Source organism: Pseudopipra pipra, chromosome 20 (genome assembly GCF_036250125.1).
Source record: "Pseudopipra pipra isolate bDixPip1 chromosome 20, bDixPip1.hap1, whole genome shotgun sequence".
Lineage (NCBI taxonomy): Eukaryota > Metazoa > Chordata > Aves > Passeriformes > Pipridae > Pseudopipra > Pseudopipra pipra.
Window position 1 is genome coordinate 107,116 of NC_087568.1, and position 22,122 is coordinate 129,237.

The 22,122-nt window shown below is 38.7% G+C and overlaps 2 protein-coding genes across 4 annotated transcripts in view; both read right to left on the reverse strand.

The window, feature by feature from the left end:
• Positions 1-114: 114 nt before the first annotated feature.
• Positions 115-7,136, reverse strand: LOC135424878 (uncharacterized). Of its 2 annotated transcripts, none has more exons than XM_064676480.1 (3): positions 6,316-7,136; positions 869-2,245; positions 115-533 (listed from the first exon to the last, which is right to left on the reverse strand). In XM_064676480.1, the coding sequence occupies exons 2-3, from the start codon at positions 2,182-2,184 to the stop codon at positions 521-523; spliced, it is 1,329 nt and encodes a 442-aa protein (XP_064532550.1). In that variant the 5' UTR covers positions 2,185-2,245; positions 6,316-7,136; the 3' UTR covers positions 115-520. The 2 variants fall into 2 exon arrangements, with proteins under 2 accessions (XP_064532550.1, XP_064532551.1); XM_064676481.1 differs by adding an exon at positions 4,902-5,035 and having other exon boundaries at positions 115-2,245.
• A 137-nt stretch (positions 7,137-7,273) lies between these two features.
• RALGPS1 (Ral GEF with PH domain and SH3 binding motif 1) overlaps positions 7,274-22,122 on the reverse strand; it is a 79,176-nt gene continuing 64,327 nt past the window's right edge. The window contains exons 14-23 of one of the 2 annotated variants that reach the window (XR_010435406.1): positions 21,543-21,669; positions 20,516-20,664; positions 19,254-19,305; positions 18,885-18,965; positions 16,619-16,724; positions 15,439-15,531; positions 15,159-15,264; positions 14,071-14,162; positions 8,395-8,543; positions 7,274-7,423 (exon numbers count right to left, since the gene is read on the reverse strand). Coding sequence is in view for 1 of the 2 variants with exons in the window: in XM_064676468.1 (XP_064532538.1) it covers positions 13,693-13,722; positions 14,071-14,162; positions 15,159-15,264; positions 15,439-15,531; positions 16,619-16,724; positions 18,885-18,965; positions 19,254-19,305; positions 20,516-20,664; positions 21,543-21,669 (836 nt within the window). In the remaining variant the exon portion in view is untranslated. Of the gene's footprint in view, positions 7,424-8,394; positions 8,544-10,018; positions 13,723-14,070; positions 14,163-15,158; positions 15,265-15,438; positions 15,532-16,618; positions 16,725-18,884; positions 18,966-19,253; positions 19,306-20,515; positions 20,665-21,542; positions 21,670-22,122 lie in introns of those variants that run through there. The other variant, XM_064676468.1, reaches the window with a different exon arrangement.

Consider the following 22,122-nt stretch of genomic DNA (forward strand, 5'->3'; position numbering starts at 1 on the left):
AGAAGGACCTCAGCAGTGCCGCACCGTGCTCGGGGAAGTCTCCGGACTCGACCCTGACGCTGAACTGTCACTTACACATTAACTTGTGTAAAATGGAGAAACACAAGCTGAGCATTATATTTTCGAAATCCGAATCAATCTTTAAAAAAGTACTGGGAAATTTGATAAATACACAACGATAAAATCCAGTAGTTTACAGGAGTCCTGTCTACTTTTGGAGACAGACCTGATAGCTGAATCATTCCTACAACAAAATACAATGTTACCATTTGAACGAGTTCCATGGTGGGATACTTTTTTCTATTGTCAAAGGTCATAAGTTACAGACCTTTTTTTTCCCCTGTGAGTATTAGAGAATTTAAACATACAATGCATTTATTGCTGGGGAGAAGGTAGCATTAAATGCGTATGGCAACACCTTTACATTATTACACTTCAAATTGTAGCATAGCCAACACAGTCCACTTTCAAAGCCAAAGATGTGTATCTCCAAGGGGATTTATCCTTGATAAGAGCTACGTCACACCAATTTCCTGCAAAGACATATAACAGTGTCATCAGGTACTTCCCAATCATGTGTAAATATCATTAAAAAATAGTAGACTGAAGCCTCAAACACTATTTGTGAACCAAATAATTTTTTCAATTTTGAAAATCTCTTCCCTGGATACATTGATTGAGTTCACATATCAAATGCATATATAATTACACAGTACATAAAAGGGCTACTTTCCTAAATCACTGCAAAATGTAACCTCATGTGGAAATCATTTTGATGTGCTCTTTAACCAATCTCCTCTGCCTTCCCACAGTAAGGGTGGCTCTCCACTTTCCCTCCTTAGAACTCAGGTTTCCCTTTTGAACTTACAGTATGGTTTGAGATAGCACCTTGTTAACATTCATGATTAATGATGAGTTGTATCTCCACAGGGCTGTATCCCTGACAAGGGATTCTCTGGGGAGGTCTCTTTGAAGGGGCTTCCGACAGTGATAAATGAGGGCAACATCCATGGGAACATTCACACTGTCCCCATAGGCATGTAGGACAGAGTGGACGGAAGTCTGAATCACCTTTTGTGGATCAACTATCATCTTCCTGGGATTGAAAACATCTTTCCTGTCAGGCTCTCTGTGAACATGCTGTAATATGTTAACACCTGGCACAGTATTCCAGGACGAGATGTTGAACATGGGAGTAGAGATGGTTTCTGGGAAGATATGGTTCTCGAAGAGGAAAATGCCAGTCCCTGGATTTTGTTCCTGAAGGCTGCTCATCATTGTTTTCCAGTTTGGATGCTTAAGAGGAAGAATTATTTCATCGGCATCATTAAGAACCACAAACTTGCTCCTTTGCATGTTACGGTATATACAGTCATTTAGAGCTGTGATTTGTCCGTAGTAGCCAATGTCTTTTGCATCCATAGAAAAGTGCCATTTAGAGGAAACCTTGAGGTGTGAGTTTATCGGCCAGGGAATTATCTCTACAGTTCCTTCTTCTATATAAAACTTCAAGACTTTCTCCATCAGATGGCTGCAGTTGTTCTTATAGATCACCACTTTCTGTGCTCCAAGAATCTTGTACATTTCCAGACTCTGTATGAACTGCAAGACATTGTTGTAGTTTCCAAACATGGCAGAGATGCACACAGTGAAGTCAACAGAAAAGGGCTCAGGCTTGCGGTTTTTAATTTCAAACCTTGGCAGCTGGTCAATATTTCCATGTGCAAACGGATGAATTGATACATGCGTTGGGTCACAGTTTTCAGGTTCCAAACAAACTATATCTGCTGCACCATAAGGGAATCCAAATCTATCTGAGTGAACATCAATTTTTGCATTTGATACATAGATCTTTCCATTGGGCTGACAGCAGAACCAGCAGTATAGTTGTTTCACATCTTCGTGGTGAACAATCCCAATCACACGAGTGACTTTGCTTTCTCTGTCATCAAAGTATGGGGATATAATAAAAGTTTTGTTATCTTTTAATGGTGTTATTGCATTTTGAGCAATTTTCCCCCTACAAAGCTGACCTGCTGGACTGGCAGTTGTTGCCTGGGGGAAGATTTTTCTAGTTATTGTATTTGGTAGCTGAAGATCTTTCCAGTAGCAGATTAAAATGCTGGCAAAAATAAGAATACATGCAACAACAGCACATATATGTTTTTTTCCACAGTGTATCATTGCTGAATTTCACAATTTGCAAATTAATAGACTTTTATACTCAGTCTTCAATTCACTTTCTCTAAAACAAAACAAACACACAAAAAATGCACTTTTAGTGATTTGACAAAAAGGAGTAATGTTTTGTATGGACCTGTACTCTCTTAAATACAACTGTTACTGTTTTGATACCTCAAAACCTAGTATGAAGAGCTGACTTTTCATAAAGGTTTGGAAAAAAGTGAGAGATTCTCTTACACCTTCTCATTCCGAGCTTTGTTATATTTTACTCTACAATTGGGCGAAGTGCAACAGGTTCAGCTGTTTTGATATATAGTAATGGTAATATAGTGTAATTTGAATCCCTTTGAGGCCTAGAAGAAACTTTATATTTGAGAGAACCCACATTCTTTATCATTTGATGTTCTGAGAAGTTTGTAAAACTGGAGAATTATCTTTTCCCCTGTTCTTCCTAAAAAGGTGCTGTGAACACAAACTGCATTTGTATGAGTGATCCTGTCACAGTCTCTCAGTATCCTGATTACCAAGTCACAATGAAAATGTTTTTTGGAGCCTAGTAGGATCCTATGGTATTCAACACTGTCTAGGATCTTTTCATTTGATAAGGCGACTGAGATTACGTAAGCGTAAACTGCTTTTGCCACTAGAGATGCTAAGTCTCAGACCACAGTTCTAAACTGGCAGTTGATTTCAGTAGGACTGAGAAGGTCTTGGAGGTGCTGCTGGACAAGAAGCTTGACGTGACCTGGCAATGTGCACTAGCAGCCCAGAAAGCCCGTGTCCTAGATTGCATCAAAAGTACATTCTCCCCCTCTGCTCTGCTCTCATGAAAGCCCACCTGGAGAACTGCATCCAACTCTGGGGTCCTCAGCATAAAAAGGACTGAGGAAGGTAGAGAAAACCAGAGCATCATGATAGAAACTTTTCTGTGGAGGATGATTTACTGCATAGGAGATGGGACAAATTTACTAAAGGGGGAGATGAAACAAAGTGATAATAAAGTTCTAATGTCTGTCATGATTTTTTGCAGAAATACAGGATCCAGGTTTGTTCATTTGTTTCTTTGTTTTTATACACATGCTAAGTGCAAAAAATCATTACACTGTTCTGGTGAAATATGTTTTCAATCATCAGTCTTACAGCAGGAAGCAATATGCCTTGAATAATTCTTGTTAAATTAGGCCTGGGAAACTTACAGGAAAATTGCATTCTTAAGATTTAAGAAATAGTAGAAAACTAGTAGTGTCTTCCTGCAATAAAGACCAAATCTTAAAATACGCTTTACCTTTTGGAACACCACTACTGTCTAGCCAATATAAAGAGAGCAATTCCTGTATATACCTCTGCACAGAAGTCTTCATCTTAGTTTTATGTACAAGTTATGCAAAGCAGGAAGTTCACTCAAATGTTCCCTTGTCCCTCACGTCTCCTAGGTGAAGCAATCTCCTGCTCCTTTTTGAACTATGTACAAACAAACTTTTGCTATTGTTTCTCTTCACTTTTTGTATGTATACCTTACCCAATTTAGGCAATATAAATTCATCCCAATAACTTGTTTTCAAACAATCAATTGGTAGTTTTAGCATGCCAACAGCATTATTATCCACTTGATTTGGAAAAAAGTAGACTAGCATTCGAATTAGAAACCAGGGGCTTTGTAGGGTATGAAAGGTGAATGTGAGTAAAACTTTACAGACAGGGACACTAAAGAAACAAGTAAGTCCTTTTTACACAGGAACTTAGAAGTCTATACAAACTACAGAGACATGCAGAGATCCATATACTCTGTTTAAATAACCTATTCATCAAATAACTTTAATTTCTGGTAAGCTTCAGTGGTTACTGAGCACCATCCCATTTCTGTCTTTCATTTTGACCTGTTTAAAGGGATATTAGGTGATACACAAATTTTCCAAGAAAGGGATGGCATCAGTTCCCAAATATGAAATATGATTTTGGGTTCAGGCTTGTGCCACTTCTTTTGGAATCCACAGGCTGCAACCATTAGCTGATATCAACTGAACCAGGTGATTAAAACACTAAGTTTCTCTTTTTTCAGATGGGATGGGATCTTTAAAAAATGCAGCATTTCAACTATTGTCACAGCAATAATTTCTCACCAGAAATAGCCACTGTCATTCTGAAAAAGGATTATACACAAGGACTTAAGAGATACTTATTGTACTGCTTTGTACTTCCTTTGTTCAGACGAACATGTATTGTCAAAGCCTTACTTCCAGTAAGGAACAAACGAGCACTGTTTCCACTTGTCTGATATCGCTGTGGTCTCTGTTACCGAAGAAAATATTTTCTGTGTTCAGAAACTGAAAACTATATCTCCTCTTCAAAAGAGGAATTTTAAAACACGTTAGCCACTCCGGACCTTCTCTGTTTGCTTAGGTTACTTGCAGTACAGAGAAGAAACCGGAAGACAGTGTTTAACTGCAAGGTGTGTTATATGAACAAAGTTTGAGAAACTTATTCATACACCAAAAAAAGAACTTTGCTTTTAATAACTGTTGTAGTGAAGTTTTATAAAACACTGTCACTCATTTTGCCTGGAATACTTAAGACAACAGTGCAGCACTTTTCAGTTACATAAAGTGAAAAAAAATGGAGTTTGTGTTTGTTATGTGCAGTCTTGATATTTCACCAGAACGCACAAAATCATGCACTTCTGAACATCAGAGGAATCAAACGATAGTATATTTACTCACAGTTTCAAGCCTCATTGTGTAGTACTTCATGCTTTCCAGTGCTCCAATTCTGCTTCCACTGAAATGAGAGACCTCACAACCTTGCGTGTTTCCCCATCTGCTTCCTCTACAATTGTACTAATGCTTTTGACTGTCTGTGGGGAAACCCCGTGACTCTGTTAACTTCCTGTACAGCAAATTAGTTTGCTTTCTGTTTCTGTTATTTTTTCAGGATAAACAAATTTGACTTGGAGATTTCTCTGATCAGGATTTAAACATTTTCCATTAGATCAACTGTAGCCTCATGTGTTTCATCTTAAATAGCCCCTTGTGTTTTTCAGAGGAGCTTTTGGTAAACTAAGTCCTGCCAAGATTATCTCTTTAGCTTTATAATGATAAAATCAATACAAAATTGTGTACACAGTTATGAGACCAGAAAATAAAATTTCGTATTTAATCACATCAAATTAATCTAGCACAGCAGGTGTTTGAAATAGTAGATAGATATAATTTGAGTCAACACTTGCTTGGCCGGTGGACCTGTATTAATAGCCAACATAAACACTAACTTAAATGAAGGTGCAGACTGGGTGAGCAGACATAGAAATATTTATTTTTTTGGGGGGGAGCAAGCTGGATTTGTCTGCTTTATTAGCTATTTAGAGAGAAAACCTCTCAATTTCTCTTTTTAGGACTCACGGGGAAGAAACTGGTGGGGAAGAGGCCTCAAAAACCAGGACCCACTCTCTTGGTACTGTGGCAAGGAGAGCAGGACTGGCCATGGCCATAGCCACAGCCAACTCCCTTCCCTCCCCCAGAACCCAAGACCACCCAACAAGTCTGTGGGATGAGAGAGGTCTGAGGCCAAGCCAAGAAGCTGATCCTCAGGGTCCCCAGGGGACAATGCAAAACCACAACTGAGACAACCTGCTGTCAGGGCCTGGACCCCAGGGTCTGTGGGGCCTGAGCCTTAAAGGGCAGATCTCAGGCAGGGGCTGAGGGCCCAGAGCCGAGTTTAAATGGGATCCTGGGCCCATGGAGGGTGTGCCAGATGGGCTGGTCAGGGCCATTATGGCAATTAGTACCCACAGGGCCCTCACAGAATGCTTTAAAAAGGTATTTTTCAACTGAGGTGCAAAACCTCAACATATATGCTTATAATAAAGGCCAGTTACTTAGAAAAAAGAATATCAGAAAACCAACAAACCACCAATACTATGAAAAACCAAAAAAATATTAGAAAAAGTCTTTCGCCTTTAAGACTTCACATTTACTTTCACAAACCTGTGCCACAACGCCAGAGCTGCATCAATTTGCCCTGGGCACCATTGCATATGGATTTTCCAGAGGGCTTGTGTTCATGCCTGGACTCCTCCTTTTCTAAAGCAACTGTGTCACCTCATAGATGGAGGTTACTCCAAACTTCTGTACTCACCTTTGACTTCCAGTTTCTTTATTGAAATTTCCATTCTAAGAAGGCTCTTCTCCTGGCACCTATTGTGATATCAGGAGTTTACTAAGCTGAGGGAAGAGCAGAAGTCAGCAAGAGGTGTCTCAGTCTGATTCTTTGTGACTCAGTATAAATAACGGGAGGAAAAAATCAGGTCACTGCCAATTGGACTTCGTACCAATATGTCCCTCATTCCTGGCACAGCTTTCCTTGGTGGCTACATTAATCGTTAATTAACTAGAGAGAGGGGAATGTTTGGCCACATTAAAAAACATCCCGAAGTACACTGACAAGTTTCCAGTGTTTCTGTGGAAACAGAAAGTTCACTGAGAATTTCTGTTTGTTCTGCCTAGTAAAAGGTGAAAGAGAAACAATAAAGTTCAGACACAGGTAAGAAAGGAGACCAAAGGGTTCACTTAAAAACACAAAGAATTACTTGGGCCATTTACCTTAAAGCATAGGCAAGGAAATTAGCTCATGAGAAAGATTTACAAAATAAAAACTGAAAAATAAAAACATCAATGCCCCCTCCCCGGCAGCCTTAAGGCCCTTTCTTCTCTTGTTCCCCCTTCTCTCAGTTAAAAAATTCAGCAAATTTAGAAAAGTTTTAAATTCAAACCTAATCATCATTTGGTGATCTTGGAGCCCTACACCCCTCACAGTGCATGCCAAAGTCAGCAGTTCAGCGTAAGCCCAAGAGTGAATTGTGTTCAAACGTGTCTATGTGTGTCCCACATCACCTCTCTTTTTCCATAAATATATGCAGGGAAAAAAAAAAGCCCATAAAAACTCACCTTCAGGATTCGAAAATCAAGTCTCCTCAGCAGTTATGAATGCACCCTCTTGGAGGCTGGTAGGTGAAATAAAAACTATTCCCTCCCCTTCTCCCTGTTGTTGAAAGAATTAAAACAATTGCACTGCTAAACAATGCAGACAGGACTAGTTGGACTTCCAAGTATGCTGTACTTGAAAGCAGCAAAGAACACCTTGTAATCTAAAAGGAAGTGTTGTTTTGTGGGTTTTTTTGAAACCTTCACCTTTCTGCACCAGCTAGTTGCCCCTTTCCTTGCTTTCCATTTTTTGTCTCTTTGCCCTGCAAGAGAGTATGACATTATGTTCAACAAGTTATATATTCATTGTATTCATGTCAGACAGGCTCAATTTTGCAGTTTTGTATTATTACAAGAAAGGGTAACCATTTGTTACAAATAACTTTCAGCATTTCCAGGGCTCTAGGGTGTTCCTTTTTGTTCAGAAATTATTTTACTTTATAAGGACAGTGGTGTCAATTAACAAATTATACTTAAAATAGCTTACCTAGCTGGTTATTTGCTACTTTTATTCTGTAGAATTTGATGGATTTTTCTTTATATGTATGTGAGAAGAAATTTATTTGTTTTCTGACCTTACTTGTTTGCTTTATATTCAGTTACAACATGCTTGCAAACCCAAAGCATGGATTGTCTGAAGCAAGTAATCATTGGAACACACCCTAACCCTAACCCAACCCCCACTCCAGCCTATTCTTCCTTGAAGCTGAAAAGCTGATTTCTGGCAGAAAGAACATGGTTATAGATGAAGTCCAGAAATATAAAAGATACTTCCTCCAATTCATTACTATCTGCACTTCCTTAGCACAACCGTGTTTTAATTGACGCAAAATGGGTGTTTTCATCCTTCCTAATGTGCTTATCTGACTTGCTCTTACCTCTGAGGTCTATTGAGACATGTGAACTTTGACTTTTTTTTTTTCCTTCACAGCCCCCCAAGGAAAGGTCTGGTATATTCTCCAAATTTGATAAACAAATCTCCAGAGTAATAGGTCACAGCTATAGAAATACCGCAACACCATTATCGATTTCAGAAGAAAAATAAATGCAATTTACCAGTGCCATTCCTTGCATACCTAAGCACAGCCTGGCATCTAACATAGGAACAAAGTTATTTGATATTTCCTTTTGGTTTTTCTCTCCCAGGTTACAAGACAAGAGGCTTGGACATAATGACCATTTCATAAGCTCTTCAGTACTCATCTTTGGGTGTTGTATGACAAAAGTATGTTACCTTATAGTGAAAACTGCAATGCAGAAAGTAGTCCTCTCTCCCCCCTGCAATTTGACTCCATAACAATGTCAGTCTTGGATATTGTGACTGTTGGTTTTCCTTTCTAACTTTTTTCCCTTCTTTCCTTTGTGTATTTTCTATCCTGTTACCTATGGGAAGGAGAATAATTCCAATCAATTTTTCCATTTTAACTGATGCTATTAGTGAAAAGAACCATTTGGTAAATATGAGACACACTTATTGATGCTTCCTTGATAAAATATTTACAATTAAACACTGGAGATGACCTGGAGGAAAATTGTCTAGATCCAACTTATTTTTAAGACTACCAAGTAATAAAAGAGTCTTTAAACACTCTTCCTGTTTCTGGGGTATAACAGGAAAAAGAGTCCATTTTAGTGAAAGGATATAAGCTTTCTTTTTCAGCTGTAAAAATAGCAACTTTATATTAGTTTATTTTGCTCTCATCTTCACATTAGGTAACATTTAATTTCTCTCTCAGGCAAATGAAATTATGTTTCTGCAGAAATTAAAGGACCTTCATTGCCAGTCATAATACGGAGCTTATTTACCTTGAATATGGAATAATAAAATTATAGAATGGTTTGAGTTGGATCACATAGTCAAAGTCCCCTACCATGGGCAGGCACACCTTCCACTAAATCAGGTTGCTCAGAGTCCCATCCAACCTGACCTTGAACACTTCCAGGGATGGGCGAGCCACCATCTCTCTGGCCAACCAACCCAGTTTTTCACTGTCCTCATCACAAAAAGTTTCTTCCTTATATCTAGTCTGAATCAACCTTCTAGTTTTAAACCATTATCCCTTCTCTTATCACTACAGGCCCTACTAAAAAGTCTGTCCCCATCCTTCTTATAAGCCCCCTTGAAGTACTTGAAAGGTGGCAATAAGGTCTCCTTGGTGCCTTCTCTTCTCCAGGCTAAACAATTCCAACTGTCTCAGCCTTTCCTTACAGCAGAGGTGCTTCAGCCCTAGGATAATTTTTGTGGCTCTTCTCTGGACCTGCTGCAGCAGGTCCATGTCTTTCCTATACCAAGGACTCCAGAGCTGGAGGCAGCACTGCAAGTGGGGTCTCACCTGAGCAGGGCAGAGAGGCAGAATCCTCTCCTCACCTGCTGCCCATGCTGTGGGATCAGCCCAGCACACGGGGTGTTTCTGGGTGCCAGCACATGTGGCTGGGGCATGTCCAGCCTCTTACCCACCAGCACCCTTAAGTCCTCCCCAGGGTTGCTCTCAGTCTGTTCATCAGAAATATGCCAGCCTCAGCCACTGCTTGAGCTCGTCCAGGTCCCTCTGGATGGCCCCGTCCCTCAGATGTGTCACTGCATCCTCAGCTTGACGTCATCTGCAAATTTGCTGAGTTTAAGTGCCAAGAAATTTAGGTTTGTCTCTGCTTCTTTGGACTTTCCAAATCCCACTTGAAGAAACTGAAAATTTGGAGGGTTTTTCAATTTTATCTCAGAAATTTTGGTTCTGCTGTATTTATACTATTAAATGGCTACACACTATGCACTATAAAATCTGTTACGCTGTATTACCATCCATTCACAAATAAAACAATTACTGCCTTTGAGCTAAAATGTTCCTTCTGTACCTCTACTATTCTTTTTCTGAATATTTTATTGTTAACAGCATACATACTCTGCACATTTTTAAACTTACAACCAAATCCAACTGCTGTTGAAGTAAACGAATTTTTTTTACATTAAAGTATTTAATTAATGAAACAATCATTATCAATGTAACAAACTGAAAAACACAGCAACTTGATACAAGACTGAGGTAACAAAATACTTTGCCAAAAACCTAGATTCCAATGTCAGGGTTCTTATGGGTGAGACAGTTCACAAGAACTATAGAAAGAATTCTTTACACAAATGGCATGCAGTGGACTGCTAGAAAATACAGCCAAAAATAGTGCAACAGTTTTCACACAAAACAAACGAAAATGTTGAAATTGGTTTACATTATAATGTGACAAGTAAGTCGCAATTTGAAAACCAGTTTCTTTGCCTCGTTTTAGTGCTATTTGGAAAAACATGCATTTTGGCACTGAATTACATAAAAATTGCACGTTAAATAAATAATATTACCTACAGTTTTTATATCTTCACAATTCTGAAAACAGTAATTATGACATAATGTTTACTTTTACGTAACTATTGCAGTTATTCTCTCTTTGATGGAGGAAAACTTGTATGGTTTGTGGTATTTTTTGTGCAAATGCTGTAATAATCAGTCCTGATAGGCAATATAGTGTATTTCAATAGCAGCTTTCAATTAACCATAAAAGTACCAGATAACAGCAAATGGTACCAAATGACACCATAAAATCTCTAATTAGCAGCAGCAGACCTTTTCATTCTTAAAAAGTAATTTGAAGTTGGTTTAAGATGGTTTAGTAGTATTCCTACACTGCCATCAATCTGAATGTTTTAATACTGTGCAGCAATTTCACAACTGTGCTATACTGAAAACATTAACCGGACTATCGTGTAAAACTATTATTTGCTACATTCATCTTTCTTCTGTATAATGCTTTTTACATTCAAATGACAGTCGTGTGAGGAAATTCAAGGTACTTTTGACATATTTCCAAATTACAAGGTTCTGATTACGATCTGAGTTTGAATATTGAGTCGGACTGAAGGGTTTAATTTTTCCACAGTTTCATCTTCTGACAGTGACAAATGACTGAGTATAAGAATCATTGCTAAATACTGCCTTTCATTCATGCCACACTGTTTGGTGGCCCATCATAGTCTGAGCCAAAGCTGCTTCCTTTCTGGTTGGGAATCTGTTTTACAAGCAAGTGAAAATGGACACTTTTGTAACTTCTCCAGCAAGCTCCATGGCTTGTAATTTTGAGTAGAAGTGTATTTCTGAAGGCTAGAACACTCTACCTCTTGTACATACAACAACATATGTAACACTTCAGAGACCCTTAAATTCTAAAAGCCATTAAATTCTAAGCGAGTACAGGCTCATTCTATTGCTACCATATCAGTCAGCAGTTACTGTTCTTTCCAAGGAGGCTTGTTAAACATAACTGAAAATTGTTACAACATCCATTAGTTTATTTCCATTGCAATATGCTGGAAAAAATCTCACAAGCCCTCATTGTGTTCACTTCCACATTGGAAATGAATAAGTATTTACATGCTTCTAATGTATGTGTACACTTTATGCTAATAAGTGTTTGATTTTAAATTTAGCTTATATTGAAGACAGATCAGGTCATTCCCTTTTAAGGGGAAAGGGCTACTAGTAACTTAAAAAAACCCTCTTAACTTGAACAGTTCTGTTTTGGTTCACGTGTCATCATTTTGGTCACTGTTCTGCACTGTTCAAACGCTATGAATACTGACAGCACACATGACACATGGCCATAGGTGGCACAGTCATTAAAAAGGCTATGCACGTGAGTAATCTCATTGATAACTAATCACAAAAGTCCATAGGTGCAGAATAATTCAAGCCATATCATATTCTTACAATCTGAAGTCATTTACTGGTGACAGGATATTACCGCATTCAAAAGCTTCTACATCATCTCCAATGGCATTCGATGTTCTGCCCCTGCAGATACCTAGTTCAAAGTTGTCTTAACTTAGCAAAATAAGAGAAAAAATGGTATAGACATATTTTTCATTCTCACTCTTTTCACACATCATCTGAACTATCAAATAAACTTTGTCCACTTTACATACACTTTCACATGTCCCAGGATCTAAGTGCAGTTGTCATCAGAAACTGATTTTCTTGAAAAGCTGGTATGTATTAGGCTTTCAGGATTGTAACATGAACTCTTAAAAGAACAAAACTTTTAACCTACATTTAACAGTACAGGTATTGCAGTTGTTGTTGTTTTTAGAGAAGTTTCAAAACAAAAATTTAGAAAATCACGCAAGTCCACAGAATATATCCTGCTAGTGCCAGGGAGCTTGTTCTGTTCACTTTAACTTCCGCGTTGTTCCTGGTTTGTAAGCTACAGGCTTGGCTTGCCAATTTCTCCTCTATGCAATCTTGGGAAACTCAGAAGGGGTTTCTGGTGATTGATGAAGTCTGAATACTGATGCCTCATGGCAAAAGAATTTCAAACAGAAGAAGTGATGAACTTACCATACGAACAGAGACAGATTCTGAGTGCAGGAGTGCGAGGGCACAGCAGGGACACAGTGATGTCAGGACAGTTCCTTCAGAGAAGGCTCAGGTGTATGCTTTTTCTTTTTTTGTTCTCTGGACACCGATGGGGAGGTTTCTTTGTATTTGCTCCATTGTTAGACAGTCTTCCCTAGCTTTCACTGCCATCATGATTTCATAATAGCAGTACCCTCTGCCAGTACTAATGTCCTAAAATTGCAACCGGAATTGAGTGGAGCCAAGTCATCCACAGAAAGACAGAGCAGGAACAATGATATGGAATCATTCTGAGGACCTTGGGCCACGTGATACATAACATCTGATTACCTGCCTCCCTACCAAGGTATTTAAGATGAACAACATTCAGACTGAATTAAAAAAACCAAACTTGTAAGCAACTACGCCTTTAGTAAGAGAATGAAAGACAAACTTTAGCACAATGCAATTTAAACAGCCTTATATCCATTGTTAGGGCATTTCTGAGTAAAATAACTGAATAAAACCAAATCCAGCTGTCCTATGCCAAAATACATTTTTCCCAAATAGCTCAAATGTGAACAGCACAATTGTCCAGAGATTTGATACAAAATTTGAGGCAGCCACTTTGCCAAGCAACTCAGTGCACTTAGATTATAAAAATGTTGTTCCACAATTTTCTATTCTAATTGACACTTTGCAGCAAGTTAACACTGTCAGTCATTCTGTGCATTAGAAAGAATTGAAACCCAACATGGGCCAAATATTCTTCAGTCACACAAAGCAGCTTAACAATAAAAAGAACCATTTAAAAAAGAATAGGCAGAAGATACGATGCTCAGCTTGTGGTCAAATATCAGTTCATGCAGTCTCTGACCACAAATAGTTGAGGGCTCTAGAATCCTGCAGGAGTCAGGATTAATCTTCTGTCCACCTAACTTGTCTGCTTTCACTCAGTGCATAAGACTATATCTGGTCCTAGGGACAACATTCACTTTCTGCTTTTAAAAGCTATGCCAGAATCAAGTTACATAGGAAAGTGCTGACATATTTGTGGCTGGCTCATGTCAGGAAAACCATCCTCCTCTTCCTCCTCAGAGAACAATAACCTGTTTCTTCAGTTTGGCACTTGAAGTCGCGCCAGGTAGGAGAGCAAATTATTCAAATGACATTAGATTAGCGGGTACCTGGAAGAGAATGTAAATTACTCATAGAATCATAAAGTTTGAGACAGACTGCTAAGATCATCAAGTCCATCCTAGAATAGTTCCACTGTCCATGCGAAAGCCCCTTCTGAAGAAGAGATGTTACCTTGCTTGAAGCAATTGAGAGTAGAAGTTTTATGCTGTTAAGGAAACCAAACCTATAGCGAGACCTGCACAAATCCTGATTTGATGGGAATTCTGTAATTTTAAATAATTATGTTTGTCCCCACAGAACTGTGTGTGCACAGAGATTGAAAAGAGGTACCTTTTCTAATAAGGATTTTCTGTAAAACATGAAAAAGTGGGTAGAAATAAGTTTCACAACCTTACCTGAGGCTTGTTGCTTTTGCACGCATCATCCAAATGCTTATGCCATAATATTGCATGAAACCTTGAGCCAGTCTGGAACTTGTAAACATTGCCTACAAAAATAAGAAAATCAAAGGCTCTAAATTTGCAGACAGGTACTTCCACGGGATTCTGATTTCTGTGCAGAAGCCAAAGCCCTGAAGTAAACTGTTAAATTAATTTGCACCTCAAATGCTCAGATATGATGCTGTTCATATAACAGAGCCCATGTGAGGCATGTTTATCCAACAATCCTTGTCGAAGCAAGTATGAGAACCATATATAGTCTCACAGGCAGAAAGGCCAAATTATAGCCACAGAAAGGACGACTTAGGTCACATCTAATTTAAGCCTGGCTTTCTTCTCATTAAGACTTCTTAGGAAGTTTTTCTTATTTCTAAACTTAGCTTTCTTCAATGTCCCCATGCAAATTGTTTCCTGCAATCATGCACTTCATACAGTAGATGCAAATCCATATCCAGCACCAAAGCCGAAAACATGAAAAGTGAAAGAAGTCTCAAAAATCTGTAAGTAACCACTCGAAGTGCAATATAACTGCAGGGGGCTACCTTGTCTTTTGAAGTTTTTCAAGTTTAATCATGGGAAAAGAGTTATGGCACCTCAAAATTAATTATTAAAAAGTATTTAATAATTACTTAAAAGGCTTATTTTGGTAAATGGTTTGATATTTTAATTGGCCCTAATGTAAGTCAAGATTTGATACTGACTGATTTTAAGGAAGCTATTCAGAAACTTGGAGATGAGAGTATGTGGACACACGGACATGCTGCAATCTTTTTCACTGGTTGGGGAATTTCTGCAAAACTTGCAGTAACTGTCAAGATAAAGCAATACCTCTGTAGGCACTACAGAAGCACCACAGCCTATTGTAGAAATATGTTCAATTTAATTTGTACCCTCCCTTGAAAATTCTATATTGAAAATCTCCATCTTCAGTATTTTAAATAAGTGCAACTGCAAGTTCTGTAACCTACAAACTCATTAAGAGACACTAATCTACTTCCTGTCACAGAAATTAAAGCAGACAATGTCCATCCTGCAATATCTACCTTTGTCAGGGTTATTTAGCTGGAAAATATCAGGATGCTCTGGGTCGTCAGGCAGTGCCACCATCCAGCCCACAATGGAGACCTTTTTCCCAGGTGTAGATTTATACTGGAAGAGACAGACAAGTCAATCACAGTTGAGACTGTAGCAGGGATTAACTTTTGACTGTAAAAGTTGTGCAAACATATGCTTTAGCCCAGAACAGAAAGTACACTTCCAACACCCTTCCAGATCTGCTTATGCATATCCAATTCGGGGGTTTAGAATAAATTTAAAGCTTACGTGTTTTCTTTCAGTGCCTCTTAAAGATTTTGCTCCAAAGTACAGAAGAGTTGATCCTGAAAGCATAACCCAGTATCTAGTCCATGAGGAGAGCTGAATCAGAAAGGAAAAAAAATGAGGAAAAACTCTGCATATCTCTAACATCTCAAAAATCGTTTCACAAGCAAGTCCCAGTGCTACCAAAGGTAATTTCAGAAGCAAGGAATGGAGAGTTAGATAAAGAGTGTCTTCTGGTGTAAATCAGCCCAGCTACCTAAATTTGGATGGCTGGCTGTGAATACAGTCCATCTAAGTTGGGTATCTCATAAAAGCATCAGGACTGATTGTTTCAGAGCAAAATAGTGTGTTGCCTTCTACAGATCTCAGACTTTTGATCAATAAAATTTATTGAGATGACAACTCAGCAATTCTTCAAATCTTTTAGCTCTGAACAGTAGAGTTGCATGTAAAACATATCAATCAACTCTATAGAAAACAAAAAAATTACCAAATGCACAGAACTAGAACCATGTGAAACCCACGAATTTAGATTAAGTATGAATTGCCATGACTTTTGTGCTATGGGTGGGTGCCCTGCAGCCTTTCCACTTCAATGCGATACCACAGAAGTACCACAGTATACTGTAGAAATATGTTCAATTGCATTTGTACTCTTCTTTGAAAATTCTGTATTGAAGATCTCCCTCTTTAGTCTTTTATGAGACTGCCACTGCAAGTTCTGTAATCTACAAACTCATTAACAGAGATTACCTTATTTCCTGTCACAGAAATATACTGCAGACAAAGTAGACAATGCCCATCCTGCAACATTTACCTTTGTCAGGGTTATTTAGCTGGAAAATATCAGGATGCTCCAGGTCGTCAGGCAGTGCCACAAGATTTATTTTTGCCCTCACAACAATACCTGCTGGTTACACAGCTGCTCACCCCTGCCCTGCTCTTACAGCCAGAGACATGACTTGCAAATGCAGGGAGAAGCAAAACTGCTGCAGATCAAATGACACACAAAGGTTACAACCTTGTTATAACCTGGTTGTAACTTTGATCAGAAAATTACTTTACAATTGATAAAAACATTGTCTTGCATGTTATCAAGCTGCAGGTTTAATCTAATCCTGAAAATTAAACCAGCCACTACTGAATTAGAATCATAGGAAAAATTATAATTAGAATCACTTACAGTAGGTTTCTTGCCTTCTTTGAGCAGTGTTTTTCTTTTTAATGGCCCTTCCATGGTAATGACTCCTGTGGAACCACCTGCTGTGCAGCTGCAGGTGCCTGTTGGGCTGGAAAGACAAAACATTGTTCTGTGTATTTGAGGAAATAAGGACAAGAAGTAAGCAATATAATTTAGCTCTAAATATATCTGTCCTGCACTGCATTACATATATTATATCATCTGACACTTGACTCTGGAATATTTTCCTAACCTAGCTATCAAATAGGAACCAGGATTTTTGCAAAATAGCAAATCAACAAAAGGTTCTATTCTGGGGGCTTAGATATGAAAAACAAAATAGAATAAGTATTGAAGCCCAAAGTCAAAGGCAAAACAAGCAATTTTCTTTTTTTATTCCAGTAAATTACAGAAATTATCTGGATTTCTGAAAATTTACAGTTTAAAATTTTGTTAATAGGAGCTCCCACAAATGTAACTTTAAATCAAATTAAACTACCTTGGCTAATTGGAAAACTACATATAAAAATGCCAAATAATTCACTGTACAGTGATTAACATTTTTTTTGCTTTTCCAGGATGAACACAGAGCTTCCCACATACAACAGAGAGAAAGAGCTACAACGGAAGAGCCAAGTACAGGCAAAGTTCGAAATGCAAACAGTCATTAACAATGTCTCAACTAAACACTGATTGGTTTGTGATGATCTGTTAGAATTATCTGTGCTAACCTCTCTTCACTGCCATGGAATCACAACACTTATGTTCTCATATGCACCGATGAGGTTTATCAGAGCCAACTAAATCATGTCTAATAATGAATACAAGGAAAAGGACGTGTATGATCTACCTTTCAGCTGTGAAAGAAAACTATTCTGTCCCCAAATGAGTATGAGCACATGCTGGTGCAGGTGACATACATAATCGCCCCTAGACAAGCACAGCCCTTCCAGCTGGCAGGGGCATCTTCCCCCATTGCACAGACCTGCCTGCTCTGTGCTAATGTGCATTCTGGCCAGTTCTGTATTTCTGATGGAGGCAGTAGAAGATCCCAGAACTGGAAGAATGAACACAAGCATTAGAATTGCCTGATGGTGGACAAACATAAGAAATGTATTTTAGGGAATAATTCTTCTTTGTGGATTTATTAGGGTTTCACATTTTTATCTCCTTACATTTATATTTCTAGCCTGTATATGTTTTTGAAACAAATCTACCATGGTCATGTTAAGAGAGTATTTTCCAGAAGCAGGTATAATAGCTTAAATACCATTCCAAAATGTATTCCTTTACTAATTTATAATGTATGTGTTTTTATTCCTGTCTAACTTCTAACTTGTGCTGCTATCAGACGTTACTGGCTCAGGTAAAGCAGGTGTAATTACATTTACACATTATATCAGTATTTCTACAATGGCTGAAGCAAACTAATTTATACAAAATAAAATTTGACTGCATTTAAACTCCAACTAAATCACAGTGTTTGCAGAATACTGTTTCAGGGCCCTATTTTCTTTACTGTTCATACATACACCTTCATCTCCCACTGCCACAGAATTTACCAAGTCCAGGTCTGGTATGGATGCAAACAATGATTTTTATCCTTCAAACTACCTACAATTTTCCGTGTCACCTCTCTTTGGTCTGTAAATGGATTACTTGCTCCTGAAAAGTCCATGTCTTAATGACTAGCAACATTGGGAGTGCCTGCTATATATGCCATTGCAGATATTCTCTCTCTTACTCAGGGTCCAAGGTAACACCTCTTTACTGTACAAAATAAACACTTCATACTATAGATTTCTGACACAAATAGATGCTATGGGTAGCTGTCCTGCAAATCAGGAAATAGATTGTGAGAAAAGGTCAAAAAAGTATCCTTCTAACATCATTACTTGTTACAGGAGGCAGAGATGGCCTTCATGACAAACCTGCTACTGTAATCTCATAAACCCCTAAATAAAGCCTAGTTTTCTGCAAAACAGAATCCAGACATAATGAGTTAAATCAATAGCTACATAATGAGTTAAATCAATAGCTACATAATGAGTTAAATCAATAGCTAAACTGAATTTCATCTGAATGGGCCATATACCTGCTTTAGCATTAACAGGAATTTTTACAAGCAGGAAGGAGAGACTCCTGTGAGGTGTTACGGTCATACAAAGATATCTGGACATAAAATACATTATGCTTCTAGGAAAGCGTAGAGACCCAAATGGATTTAGCAATGGATTTTACACAGAGCAAGGCAGAACCCAAACTGTACCTGTAGACACAGCTTCGACTTCTAGGAGAATTCCGGATCGGTACCTTCCAGTTAGGACCCAGTGTGGCATATAAACGACCCCTGTTTGTGAATGCAAATATCTGATGAGGGAAATTCTAGTCTGAGACTTCAACAATTAGGGTTTGGTAAACATGACAGAGATAGCTTCCAATCTTTTCAGGTCCACGGGAAGAAAAACACAAAACCTTTACAGTGCTTTATTTTAAAAAGTTTGCCATTGTTTTCCTAACTATAATAATTTGATAAAAATAACTATTGATTTAGGGCTTACCTATGTCAGGGACCATTTGTGAATTTCTTAGCTAAGTCTGCAGAGTGCTCAGTGAGTGTACATGAAGACTAACTCACCTTTCAAGCCCTGACGGCAGCTCCTCACTAAATTCTGAGCTTTCACTGCTATCTAGAAAGAGAGTAGTACAGAGAAGGAGTAAGAAAACCACCCATGGGAAAATACAAAGCCAATGTATATGGATCACCAGAATACTCTTTATATAGTACCATGGAATTGCTTACTCAAGTCATGTTTTGAAGTTGAAGTGTTTAGAGTTCATGGTAAAATCTTTAGCTGGAAGAGGCTTAACATGAGCCTCCCCATTTACAATATCTCACTGATAACTCGCATTACTGCTGTGTTTAAATACCAGACATCTACATGATGCTTTAATTTTCATTTTGCTGTTTTTCCTTCAGAAGCTGAGCACTTCAGGAACATAAAATCCAGTTCCTTTGTAAGACAATATTTCTACCACAACATCTATAAGTTGATTAAAGTTATTAGACATTATATCATTGTTTGTTTTCAATAAGCAAGCACACCTGTAACAGAGGATATGTTAGCTGTATGCTGCTGCTAGGAGTCATGACAAATAAATATGATGGCATTCATTGCAACAGTTCCTGTTTCTCCTCCAAATCCTATGACCAATTTCTCCCTCCTTTCCTGGCACAACTATTTAGCTCACAGTTTTAATTTGCCCAGGACTGATTTTCTAATGCTCAGTTTTAGCACAGTGAGCTGTGCCTGTATTTCAGAAGAGCAAAGATCATCTCAGTGTCTAACTCTTGGTCAAGTAATCTTCTATCTTTCAGAGTCTATTTCCTATTCTAGAAATAACCTGAGTCACTTAAAAAGTGGCTTTCTCATGCTTAGAATAGATTCTTGATCACTGTTGCTATTATAATAATTGTTTTATTAATTATAATATCATAATGTGTGCATTTTACATTTCTTCTGAAGTCTCAGAGAGCACAGCTAAACTACTCTCCCATCTTCTAAAACATATAGTTAAAATTAAAGTTTTCTTTGTGAAAAGGCAGGTTTCAAAATATATATCCTGCTTTTTCCCTGGTGAAGTCTGACAAACACTTTGTGTCACAAACCAAGCATCTACAAAACCATTCCTCCTTCATGTCACTTTTACAAAAACCATCAGTGGGCAACTGAAGAAAGCTGGGGTAATGTCAACAGGTATCTGGGCAGCAGTTCTGATCTACCTTCTTCCATGAAAGCAACCAGTCTTTGCATGGTTGCTAATGACCGTCCTAATTCCCTACTTTTGGGTATCCCTGTGAGTCTCCAGCGCCCTGGCACAGGGTAGGGGTGCCGGTACCTCTGGAGAGGCCGTTGGCCAGGCGCACGCCGGGCTGTCCGCGCGCGGGGCTCTGACACTCCAGGACACTGTCATCCAGCAGGTGCCGCGGCCGCTCTGTCGGGAAGGTGGCGCTTTTGCTCTCCACGACGCTCAGCTGACACATCATACTGGAACAGGGAGGAAGAGAAGAACGTGAAACCTCTCTTATGTCATCCAACAGCCACCCTTGGCTCACAGTATTTCCACTCAGCCTCTGCCTCATCAGCAGGATACTAACAAGCACGCAATTAAATGGTACCATTTACTGTACAGATGCTCCTTGACTACCAATACAAGTTTCAGATTTTACTGCTCTTTGTCAATAACAATTATTAAATTTCTGCAGCTGGGAAGTTTTAAGTTTTTTGACTCCTCTGTGTACAAAACCCGAACACCCTTGGTGGCAGCAAAAGTAGAAAAAGGAGAATCCAGCTAAGTCACTGCTTGGTGGTCTTTCACTAAGCTGAACTAACACACCATCGCTCCGTGACCTGGGACAAGTCACATGAACTTCTCTTCCCCTAACCCCTTAATTGTGAAATTTGGTAGATGCTGAAACCTTAACTGGGGAGCAGGTGCTCTCACTTAGCTAGGTAAATGGTAGAGAAAAATGTTTCTAATCCATAGCACCCAGGTAAAACAGTGCAAAAATAAGGTGTACCTTCCCTAAATAAGGTGTACCAAGCTAGTAAGCTTCCTTAGATGTATCAGCAAGATGTTTAAAAAACAAAAGAAAACAAATAAAAGTTATGCACAACAGGAATCCATAGACCAAAGTGGATATGCAACTTTCAAGTACTGCCAATGCCTGGCACCAGCAGAGAATAACAAAAAAAGTAAGCAAAAATAACAAAGTGTCAAGAGAAAACCTAGAGAATACACAGTAAAGCCTGACGCACTCTTGCAATACAAGAAATGGAAAGGACAAATACCACCTGTTCCGCTGCTATCTTAAACATTTGTGATGCATTAAACTGCCCAAGCTGAGATAGCTGGGAGTACCTACTTGTTCCCCAGGCTGTGACTCTTCCGGTGCCTTGGCACAGGAGGCGTAGGGAAACTTGCTGCTACTGAGGCATCAGGACACGTGGGTCTCCTGCTGAATTTCACAATTGCTGACATGTCGGACGGACCTAAAAGACAAAGATCATTTAACACTAAACTGGTGCAAACCCCAGAAATTTTGTGGGCTGGTATGTTTAAAATGAATTGTTACAGATAACCCAAAGGCACCATTTCTGAAGCACTGTGTCTTGAACATCAGGGTTACACCATCCATTTTTGTTATAAATTCATCTCTATATGCTTGAACTCTCTGAAAGTAGTTTTTTACAGTTTTGCTCATACTTTTAACAATGAACTACAAAAAATCTTGGCATCCTTACAACAGCTGGATGTGCCAAAGTGTAATATGTAGAACCATGAAGTCAGTTTGTACTTCGGGTGTGAGCAGGAATGTTCACACATGTTTTGAATTTTGTTCACAACTTCATGTTGTGAATAAACTCTAAACAATCTGCTCATACTGACTCATAGCTTGAGCATGTAAGAGAAAGCAGAGGCTTTTAATTTATCTAATGGCCAGA

Coding starts and splice junctions, on each gene's coding strand:
- LOC135424878 (XM_064676480.1), bottom strand. CDS start 2,184: ATGATACACTGTGGAAAAAAACATATATGTGCTGTTGTTGCATGTATT.